The 11,736-nt window shown below is 43.6% G+C and overlaps 1 protein-coding gene across 5 annotated transcripts in view; it reads left to right on the top strand.

Annotated features, from left to right (window-relative positions):
- The first annotated feature begins 56 nt into the window (after window positions 1-56).
- Window positions 57-11,736, top strand: part of HEATR5B (HEAT repeat containing 5B) — a 124,208-nt gene continuing 112,528 nt past the window's right edge. For 2 of the 5 annotated variants that reach the window (XM_062209250.1, XM_062209247.1), the window contains exons 1-2: window positions 57-216; window positions 870-1,017. In XM_062209250.1, coding sequence (XP_062065234.1) covers window positions 920-1,017 — 98 coding nt within the window. In that variant the 5' untranslated portion in view covers window positions 57-216; window positions 870-919. Of the gene's footprint in view, window positions 217-832; window positions 1,018-11,736 lie in introns of all 5 variants that reach the window. The other 3 variants (XM_062209252.1, XM_062209249.1, XM_062209248.1) reach the window with 3 other exon arrangements.

Raw genomic sequence — 11,736 nt, 5'->3', positions numbered from 1 at the left:
GGGCGAGTGCGCTTGCGCAAGGCCAGCTTTCCGCGCACGCGCTGTCCCCTTGTTTCCTGCTGGCAGGCGTGCGGGAGGCGGGGCATCCGGGTCCCTTGGCGGCCGCCTCTGCCTCCGGAGCTCAGCTGATCGGCTTCAGCCGCACCAGGAGGTGAGGTCGTCCGCATCCACAGCTAAAGCGTGCACATTAACTTGCACACCCCGCGTTGGCCCCTGGTACGCTCTCAGAGGGGGTGGGGCGGAAACTCGAGTTCCTTGTGAACATTTCCCGTGTCCCGGCCCGGCGCGGTGTTCCGAGCCTCCGCCTCCTGGGGTTGACAGCTCGAAGAACCCTGCGATGAGGGCTTGGCCGCCCGAGGAGGGCTGCGCGGCGGCGGCGGCGTGGCCCGCTGACCCCAGACCCCGTGCGCGAGGCCGCTGCCGCGCGAACCCGCGGGAAGGACGTGGGGAGCTTCGTGCTGGGGCGTTTGGGCGCCCTGCTGGTCCGGGTGCAGCACCCCGAGCTGTGGGCAGGGCCGCGAAGAGGACGCGCGGTGGGGCCGCCGCGGGGCCGACCCTGGTGCTTCCGTGTTCCAAGTGGGCTAACGACCTGTTTTGCGAGGTCTCCCTCGTCGGGAACAGTGCCTTTTCTGCAATGTTGATTGTAATTTCCCCCTTGCCCCGTGCTTCATTCTTCCTCACCAAGCCCAGTTATCTTGTTTTTTTGTGTGTCGTACCATTGTCCCTTCCAAGTCTCAGATTTTGCCTCGAAGAAGTTAGGCTTTTTCCCCCCAAATGGAATGGGAAGCAAAACGATGCTTTTCACCATTGAGCGTGACTTTTCACATTACAGGGCCCTGACAGTGTGTTTTCCAATCTGTTAATTTAAGGTGTGAATTAACAACGTCACTAATGGAGTTAGCACACAGTTTATTGCTAAATGAGGAAGCTTTGGCTCAAATCACCGAAGCCAAGAGACCAGTTTTTATCTTTGAGTGGTTGCGGTTCCTTGATAAAGTCCTGGTTGCTGCCAATAAGGTATGGTATTGCTTTCTTTCCAGTTGAATTAACATAATCATGTGTTCATGATTTAAAAAACGAATGTTTTGGAAAGGTTGTGGGTACCTTGTGCAACTGGAGACTATTACACAAATGGAATTTCTAATCTAGCCTTTCTCTGTTCTGTGGCAAAACCCAGAGATCACTTAGATTCAGCTCATTATCTACTTCTTGTCTCCCTGGCATCTGAGTGTGACCAGTGTCACTTTAAATTCATCATCGTCCACTTCAAGTGATTTGCTTTGTAGCAATCTATATTTGCACTTAACTCTGAGGAGTTAATAGTATGCTTTTTTTTGTTTTGTTTTCTTGCTGTATAATCTATTCAGTTGGTCTTTTATTGTCTATATGTTTTCTTTTGTATTTAAAACTAGATAACTTTTCTCAGATGTCTGATGACCTTTGCACAAAAATGGTGATTAAAATTTATTCAAGAGACAGAGAGCAAGTTAACTCTCATGTGCTGGTTCACTTCCCAAATGCCTCTAACAGTTGGGACTGGGCCAGGCTGAAGCCAGGAGCCAGGAACTCAATCCAGGTCTCCCATGTGGGTGGCAGGGAACCAACTACTTGAGCCACCTCTTGCCTCCTTCCAGGACCTGCATTGGCAGGAGGGAATTGGCAGCCAAGCTGGGTATCAAATCCAGAGACTCCAGTATGGAATCTGGGCATCTTTACCTTTGTCTGCTCAAATTCAAGGGTGGATAGTGAAAAACTTCCTGGGCAGGTAAGCTTTGTTAACTGAATACCATTGTAGGTTAGTCCAGTTCCTGACTTTACTCTGAAGTTCCTCTAGGCTGGCCATTTCCCAAAAGAGACTGTTCTAATGTAGTGTCTGAAGGGTATATGGCTAGCTGCCTAGGCCCTAGGAATTGAGGGAAAAGACTAAGAATGTCATCACTCAGTATGTGAATTTTCATTTAATCCTTCTGTTTCCAGTGCAGTTTTCCCAGCCCACAGCTGTGCTTGGGTTCTCCCAGTGTACAATATTTTATTCTTTCCAGAGAATGAACCTCCAGTTTTCCAGAATGTAGGATAGAAGAGTCATGGGGGTGGGGGAGCAGTGTTTCACACAGTGTTTAGGATGTTGCTTGTGATACCAGCATTCTGTATTGGAGTACCTGGGTTCTAGTTCCAGCTCTGCTCATTTCTAACTTCCCGCTGATGAGTACCTTGGGAGACAGCAAATAATGGTTTAACTAATTGGATCCTGGTTGGTTATGTGGAAGACCTAACTTCGATTCCCAGCTCCCAGCTTCAGTCTGGCCCAGCCCTGGCTACAGCAGCCTTTTGGGGGAGTGAATTAGCAGTTGGGATATCTCTGTCTCTTTGCCTTTCAAATAAATAAATATTTTTAAAAAGTATCACAGTTTCAGGGCCTGCGCTATAGTGTAGCGGGTAAAGCTGCCACCTGCAGTGCCAGCATCCCACATGGGTGCCAGTTTGAGTCCCGGCTGCTCCACTTCTGATCCAGCTCTCTGCTATGGCCTGGGAAAGCAGTAGAAAATAGCCCAAGACCTTGGGCCCCTGCACCCATGTAGGAGACCTGGAAGAAGCTCCTGGCTCCTGGCTTCAGATAAGCCCAGCTCTGGCCATTGCAACCATTTGGGGAATGAATCAGCAGATGGAAGACCTCTCTCTCTCTCCTTCTCTCTGCCTTTCAAATAAATAAATCTTAAAAAAAAAAAAAGTATTACAGTTTCTTTATTTTTTTAACTAATTAATTTATTTGAAAGGCAGAATTACAGAGAGGCAGAAGCAGAGAGGTATATACTCAGTAGTGGGATAACTGGATCATATGGTAGTTCTATCTTTAGGTTTTTGAGGAACCTCCATATGATTTTCCAGTTTCTGTACTAATTTACATTTTCACCAACTGTGTGCAAGAGTAGCCTATTCTCCACGCCTTCACCCACATTTGTTATCGTTAGTCTTTCCAATAATAGGTGATTTCTCATTGTTATTTTGATTCGCATTTCCCTCAATATTAGTGATGTTGACTTTTTTTTCTTACATATGTTGACCATTTGTATGTCTTCCTCTGAGAAACGTCTTTTAAGATATTTTTAGAGGGGAGTGTAATTTCACTTTTAGGAATGTAGATATCCAATTTCCCCAACACTGTTTGTTGAAAAGACTCCTTTTTTCCAGTGTAAGTTCCTTGCACCTTTGTGGAAAATCAGTTGACTATAGATGTATAGATTTACTTTTAGGGTCTCTATTCTGTTCCATTGGTCCAGGCATCTGTTTTTATGATAATACCATGCTGTTTTAACTACTGTGGCTTTGTAATGTATTTTAAAGTCAGGTCATGTAACATATCCTGCTTCGTTTCTTTTTGTTCAAGATTGCTTTCACTATTCAGGGTTTTTTTGTGATTCCAGGCAAACTTAATAGCTTCTTTTTCTAGTTTTGTGAAAAATATCAGTGATATTTTAATAGGGATTGCGATGGATCTGTAAGCAGCTCTGGGTAGTATAGACTTTTTAAAGATATTGATTCTTCCAATCCATCAATATGAGGTGTCTTTTCATTTCTTTGTGTCCTTTTCAATTTCTTTCATAAATGATGTATAGTTTTCATTGTAGAGATGTTCCACTTCTTTGATTAAATTTATTCCTAATTATTTTTTTTGCTTTTTTAGCTGTTGGATATAGGATTACTTTGTTGATTTATTTTTCAGATAATTCACTATTAGTTTATAACATTGCTACAGATTTTGTACATTGATTTTGTATCCTGCAACTTTGCTGAATTTGTTCTTTAGTATTAATAGTTTTTTGGTGGAGCCTTTGGGGCTTTCAGTATATGAGATAATGGCATCTTTAGACAGTGACAATTCTGTTTTTTCCCTTTCCCTTTCAAATGCTATTTATTTCTTTCTCTTGCCTAATTGCTCTGGCTAGGACTTCCAGTACTGTGTGAAATAAAAGTGAAAGTGAGCATTCTGGGGCCAGCACTGTGGCATAGTAGATAAAGCCTCTGTCTACAACACTGGCATCCCATAGGGGCACCAGTTTGAGTCCCAGCTGCTATACTTCCAATCCAGCTCCTTGCTAATGGCCAGGGAAGACCAGTGAAAGATGGCCCAAGTGTTTGGGTCCCTGCCACTCACTTGGGAGACTTGGATGAAGTTCCTGGCTCTGGCTTCCTGGCTTTAGACTGGCCCAGCACTGGCTGTTGTGGCCATCTGGGAAGTGAACCGGCAGATGGAAGATCTCTCTGTCTCTCCCTCTCTCTCTGTCTCTAATTCTGATTTTCAAAATAAATAATTTTTTTTTCTTTTTAAAGTGAACATCCTTGTCGTGTTCTAAGACAAAGAGAAAAACCTTCAGCTTTTCCCCCATTCAATATGATGTTAGTTGTTGGCTTGTTATAAATGGCTTTTAATATTCTGAGCTATATTCTTCTACACTTCTTTTATTTTTTTAGATTTTTATCATGAAGGATGTTGAGTTTTCTGCATTCATTATTATTATTTTTCTGCATTTATTGAGATGATCATATGCATTTTATTCTTCATTCTGTTGATGTGGTGTATTGTATTTGCATATATTAAACCATCCTTGCACCCCTGGGATGAATCCCAGTTGATCCTGGTAAATAATTTTTTAAATACGCTGTAGGATTTGGTTTGCTAGTGTTTTGTGGACGATTTTAGCATCTGTGCTCATCAAGAATATTGACCTGTAAGCTTTGTATTTTTGTTATGTCTGTTTATGGTTTTGGTAGTTTTGAAAAATTCCTTCCTCTTCTATTTTTTGAAAGAGTTTAAGAAGGATTGATGTTAATTCTTTATATTTGGTGGAATTCAGTAGTGAAACCATCTTGTCCTGGTTTTTCTTTTTATTACTGATTGAGTTTTCTCATTTCCATGTATTTATGTAGTTTCCATAGTTTTTCTTGTTAATGCTTTCTAGTTGTATTTCATTATTGGTCATAAAAGACGCTCAATATGATTTTGTGTGTGTGTGTGTGTGTGTGACTTGTTTTATGACCTAGCATGTGATCTTTCCTGGAGAATGTTCTGTGTGCTGTTGAGAAAAATGTGTATTCTGCAGCTGCTAGATGGACTTTTCTCTCGATGTATGTTAAGTCCAGTTGATCTAAGGTACAGCTTAACTGTGTTGTTTTCTTGTTGATTTTCTGTCTGGATGATCTGTCCATTTCTGAAGGTGGGGTGTTAAAGTCCTCTACTCTTATTGTATGGTTATCTGTCTCTCCTTTAGGTCTGTTTATATTTGCTTTATATATTTGGGTACTCCAGTATTTACAGTTGTTATTTCCTCTTCCTGGGTTGAATACTTCATCATTATATAATGAGCTCCTTCTCTTTTTATTGCTTTTTATTTAAAATAGATTTTGTCTGATAGGAGTATGACTACTCTTGCCTTCTTTTGGGTTCCATTTGCATGGAATGTCTTTTTCCATCCTTTCACTTTCAATCTATGCAAATCCCAAGAGGTAAAATTGTTTTAACCATTTAGTCACTGTGTGTTTTAATTGGAAAGTTTAATCCATTTACATTTAAGTTATTTTTTGATAGGTAAGGTCTTACTATTGCTGTTTTGGCACTTGTTTTCCAGTTTTATCAGAGTTCTTTTTTCTTCCTCCCTTATAAACGGCCTTTATGATTAAATGATTTTGTTTAGTAATGCTTTGATTCCTTGCTTGTTATTTTTTGTAAGTCTATCATAGATTTTTGCTTTGTAATTTCCAGGAGACTTATAGAGAAACTCTTTTAGTTATAATAAGCTAGTTTGAAATGATAGCAAGTTAGCATAAAAATACAAAAAAACAAATTTTCTGAGATAGAGATAAGAAGTACTAAAACAACTCTATATGTGTACTTTTCCCTACATTTGAATTTTTTATGTCCATCTTATCTCTTTCTGTGTTGCCTGCATATTAACATTTTAATGTAGTTATCATTTTTATTTGTTTTTCACTCTTCACACTAAATATATGAGTGGTTTACCTACATATTACAATATTAGAATGTTCTGAATTTATACAGTTAATCAGTGAGTTTTCTGTCTTCTGATATTTTTTTCTTACTCATGAACTTCTCTTTGAATAACTTGTGTTAGCATTTCTTGTAAGACAGGTTTGGTGATGATAAATTCTCTCAGATTTTGTTTGTCTGGGAATGACTTTCCCCTTATATCTGAAGGGTGGTTTCGCTGGGTGTGAATTTTTGGCTGGGATTTTTTTTTTTTTTTTCCTCTATCAGTACTTTAAAAGTCTTATTCCATTCCCTCCTGACCTGTAAGGTTCCTGCTGAGAAGTCTGCAGTCAGATGTGTTCTTTGCTTCTTTTCTTTTGCAGCTTTGAGAATTCTTTGGATTATGTCTTGGTGTAGACTTGGTTGTATCGAATCTGACTAATGATCTTTTACTAGATAGTTTTAACTTTCTGTAGATTTGGAATGTTTTCTGGTATCAACTTTTTGTATATGCTTTCTACCCCTTTTGAAATTCTCATGTCCCTCTTGGGTCCCAATAACTTGGATATTTACTGTTTTATTCCATCCACAGATTTTTTTAAAAAGACTTATTTGTTTATTTGAAAGAGTTACACAGAGAGAGAAGGAGAGGGAGAGGGGGAGGGAGAGAGAGAGATCGATCTTCCATCCGTTGGTTCACTCCCCAATTGGCTGCAATGTTGGGGCTGTGCTGATCCAAAGCCAGTAGCTTCTTCCAAGTCTCCCAGGCAGGTGCAGGGGCCCAAGGATTTGGGCCATCTGCTGCTGCTTTCCCCGGCCATAGTAAAGAGCTGGATTGGAAGTGGAGCAGCTGGGACTCGAACCAGCATACATATGGGATGCTGACACTGGAGGCGGTGGCTTTATTCACTATGCCACAGATTCTTACAAGCTTTCTTCATTCTCCATGATTCTTGTTTTTCTTCCACCTGTGTATTTATGACCTGTCTTTGAGTTCATTGATTCAGTTTGATCTGTGCTGCCTTTTCTGCCTTCCACTGCTTTTAATTTCACTTCGTATACTTTTCAGTTGGAGGATTTTTGTTTGATTTATTTTAACTACTTCCATTTTTCGTCAAGTTAAAGTATTAAATCTTTTCTTTGTGTTCTTTTGAAGTTTGTTGAGTTTCCTTGAAATAGTTTAATTTTCATACCAACCTTTGCAAGTTTCTATTCCTAGATGATTGGTTTCTGCCATCTATTTCTGTTTGTTGGGTGAAATCATGGTTCACTTGCAAATCTTTTTTTTTTTTTTTAAGATTTATTTCATTTTTATTTGATTGCTAGAGTGACACACAGAGAGAGAGAGAGACAGAGAGAGATCTTCCAACTGCTGGTCATTCTCCAGATGCCCACAATGGCTGGGACTGAGCCAGGCTGAAGCTAGGAACCAGGAACTTCTTCCCAGTCTCCCTCACGTGTGCGGTGGCCTCAGCACTTGGATCATCCTGTACTGCTTTCCCAGGCACAGTAGCAGGGAGCTAGATCAGAAGTGGAGCAGCTGGGACTTGAATTGGCACCAATATGGGATACTAGGATGCAGGTGGTGGCTTCACCTGCTGTGCCACAATGCCGGACCCTCCCTCAAAGTTCTTGATACTTGGTGGTGTACAACATTGAGCACAGAAGGATTACTTAGAGTAGTTTGGCTTCATCTGTGGCTGTGCTTCTGGAAATTCTAAGTAGCCTTTTAGTTTTTTCTGAGCATTTGGACACATGCTGTGTCAGCAGTAGGTGACACTCTTAAGTCAAGGCTTTCCACATATCTTCTGTTGGTATGCTTTCACTGTTTCAGTCCTCTATTACTTCCCAAGTTCAGATTTGTCTGAAACAGTAGTTGGTGTGTTATTCAGAATGAACTGGGAGGTGCCTATAAACTTCTTCCCGGGCTTGAGTAGGCCTAGATGACTGGTCCCTGTGGCCTCCTATACCAGGTTACTGGGTCAAACCTGGAGCCTACAGCCTGCTGAGATCAGTGAAGCCCAAGGGTAGGACTGAAGCCCACCCTAGTGTGGTCTGTCTGCTGTTGAGTTAGACTAGCTGCCTGATGATGCTCCTGTCATATACTGGAGATGGCTGGAGGGATGTAAGAGTGATCAGCTGAAGCCACAGAACTCCACTGTGCACTGAAGCAAGTCAGAGGCTCTGTCTGCAAACACTGGCCTAGGGACAAAAACCATTCAGATCTGCTCGATGTGTTGTTTTTTTGTTGTTGTTGTTGACAGAGTGACTAGTGAGAGAGACAGAGAGAAAGGTCTTCCTTTTTGCCATTGGTTCATCCTCCAATGACCACTGCGGTCGGCGCACTGTGGCTGGTGCATCACACTGATCCGAAGCCAGGAGCCAGGTGCTTCTCCTGGTCTCCCAAGCGGGTGCAGGGCCCAAGGACTTGGGCCAACCTCCTCTGCCTTCCTGGGCCATAGCAGAGAGCTGGCCTGGAAGAGGGGCAACCGGGATAGAATCCGGCGCCCCAACCGGGACTAGAACCCTGTGTGCCAGCGCCGCAAGGCGGAGGATTAGCCTGGTAAGCCACAGTGCCAGCCTTCGACGTGTTTTTTTTTAACCTTTCTCACACTGAGCCCCAGTACAGTCCTAAAGTTTCTTGGTGTCTGTCAAAGGCGGGTGGAGAAGTGATAGAAGCGGCCCCTCAGCTAGCCAGGCAGGCACTGTTTGAGTCACATGTGGGTCCCGTGGGCATTAGGTGCTATGCAGTCTTGGGGGATACATGCCAGGGCCATATGAGGCTGGTGGTGGTACACACCAAAATATATCTTTCCCACCAAGTTTCAGGTCTCTGTCTGATGCTGGGGCAAGTCAAGAGACTTTCCACAGGCACTGACCTAGGGACAAAGACCATTAGGATCTGTTCAGTGTTGGATTTTACTACTGTGGCACTGAGCCCCAGTATAGTCCTTTGGTCCTTGCTGTCTGTTTAAGGCTGCAGGAAGAGTGATAAAGGCAGCCCCTTAGCCACCTATCCTGGCACTATCCTGATCAGAGGCATTGGAGCCTACAAAGTCCCTGGGAGTACAAACTAGGCTCATCTGAGCCTGGCAGTGACACAGGCCAAAACAGGTCTGTCCCACCAGAGTACAAGTATTTGCCTGATGCCTGGGAAAGTCTAGACATTCTGTTTGCAAGCATTGGCCTGAAGGTAGAGGTCACTGGGCTTTGTCCAGTACTAGGACTCAGGATAGCAGATCTGTTATGAGCTCCAGGGCAAAGTTTTTTGTTTGTTTGTTTGTTTGTTTTGACAGGCAGAGTGGACAGTGAGAGAGAGACAGAGAGAAAGGTCTTCCTTTTGCCGTTGGTTCACCCTCCAGTGGCCGCCGCGGTAGGCGTGCTGCGGCCGGTGCACCGCGCTGATCCGATGGCAGGAGCCAGGTGCTGGTCTCCCATGGGGTGCAGGGCCCAAGGACTTGGGCCATCCTCCACTGCACTCCCAGGCCACAGCAGAGAGCTGGCCTGGAAGAGGGGCAACCGGGACAGGATCAGTGCCCCAACCGGGACTAGAACCCGGTGTGCTGGCGCCACAAGGCAGAGGATTAGCCCATTGAGCCGCAGTGCCGGCCCAAGGCAAAGTTTTAAGCCCTCTCTCCTACCCTATTCTTTTTTTTTTTTTTTTTTTGACAGGCAGAGTGGACAGTGAGAGAAAGAGACAGAGAGAAAGGTCTTCCTTTTGCCGTTGGTTCACCCTCCAATGGCCACCGCAGCCGCCACACCGTGCTGATCTGAAGGCAGGAGCCAGGTGCTTCTCCTGGTCTCCCATGGGGTGCAGGGCCAAGGACCTGGGCCATCCTCCACTGCACACCCGGGCCATAGCAGAGAGCTGGCCTGGAAGAGGGGCAACCGGGACAGAATCCGGAGCCCCGACCGAGACTAGAACCGCTGGCTGGCGCTAGGCGGAGGATTAGCCTACTGAGCCGCGGCACCGGCCTTCTCCTACCCTGTTCTACACAGCTAGAGTCTTGCTCCACTTTTTGATGGCAGTTGGGTAGGAGTGGTAGAGACGGTCCCCTGGCCATCCAGCTATGGAACATCCAAATATTCAATCTGCAGGTGTGAGCCTGGGGGCAAGGGACATGGGACCCTGTCTTATGCTGAATCTTATTGCTGTGGGCCTGGTGCTGGGATTGAAGTCTAAGAACTGAACTTGATTCCCTCTTCTTTTCCCATCTCACTCCGAGATGAGTATCTCTCTTCAAGCTGTTTTCCCTGGAACTTGGAGATAGGTGACATAGGTAGCTCTTTCATCCTTGTTTTCTTCAATGGAAACTTTTTTCTTTTTTTTTTTTTTCTTGAAACCAGGCACTGCAGTCTCTCAGTTGGCTTCTGCGGCTCTTGTGATGGTGACTTCATGAATGAATGTGTAGCCAAGTTGATTTCTCCTTGGGGAGATGGGCATGGGCTGCTGTCTTGCTCTGCCACTTTTACTTTATTTCACAACACTTTTACTTTGTTGTGAAATTGATAAATACAAGAGTATATAAAACATATCTAAATTAGAAGTATAGTAATGTAAATGTCTGCCCTCCCAAATTTAAAAAGTTTGCACATTTTCTGTGAAGTTCCACCTATTTGTGGCTTCCCAAAGACCATTCGCTTGTAGTTATCCTCCTACTTCACCAGATACTCCTTCTCATTCTCTTTTGTTGGCTCTTTCTCAGCCCTGGGCATTGTTTTTAATCTGTACTTAGCCCTTCAGTGATACACTTGATCTTAGGAATTTTTTTGTTTGAAAACATATTTATTTATTTTTAACTTTTATTTAATGAATATAAATTTCCAATGTACAGCTTATGGATTACAATGGCTCCCCCCTCCCCATAACTTCCCTCCCACCCGCAACCCTCCCCTCTCCCGCTCCCTCTCCCCTTCCATTCACATCAAGATTCGTTTTCAATCTCTTTATATACAGAAGATCAATTTAGTATATATTAAGTAAAGATTTCAACAGTTTGCACCCACATAGAAACACAAAGTGAAACATACTGTTTGTTTCTAACTCTGATCTTAGGAATTTTACCTCCACTACAATCTAACAATGACTCCCAGGTCTCCATCTGCTTACTCTACCTCTTTCTTTTCTAAACAGTATCTCACAGTTAACATCTTCAAACCAAATTCTTGATTTCCTCTCCCAGACATTCCCTTTCCCCAGTGTTCTCCATCACAGGAAATAACCTTTTCTTTTTTTTTTTTTCTTTTGTAAAGATTTATTTATTTGTTTACAAGTCAGAGTAATATGGAGAGAGGAAGAGACGGGGTAGTGCGGGGGAGAGAGTGACAGCGTACTAGAGATAGATATCTTCCATCTACTGATTCACTCCCCAAAGTGCCTCAGTGGCTGGGGCTGGGCCAGGCTGAAGCCAGGAGTTAGAAGCTTCTTCTGGATCCCACGAGTGTGCAGGGGCCCAAGCACTTGGGCCATCCTCCAGTGGTATCCCAAGCACAATAGCAGGGACCTGGATTGGAAGTGGAGCAGCTGGGTCTCCACATATGGGATGGTAGCACTGGCATATGGCAGATTTACCTGTTAGGCCACAGTGCCAGCCCCCAGAAAATAATATTTTCAGCCTTCTCATTGCTCAGGCCAAAATCCTTCCAGTCATTCTTGACCTTTTTTTTCCTCAAACCTCTCATCGTAATTATTAGCACAACTTATGGTTTTTCACATGAATTTATCCAGATTTCATTTCCTTCTTATCATCTGC

Source organism: Lepus europaeus, chromosome 13, assembly GCF_033115175.1.
Source record: "Lepus europaeus isolate LE1 chromosome 13, mLepTim1.pri, whole genome shotgun sequence".
Lineage (NCBI taxonomy): Eukaryota > Metazoa > Chordata > Mammalia > Lagomorpha > Leporidae > Lepus > Lepus europaeus.
Note: the sequence above shows the minus strand (reverse complement) of the source record. Positions and strands in the feature narration are given on the sequence as shown.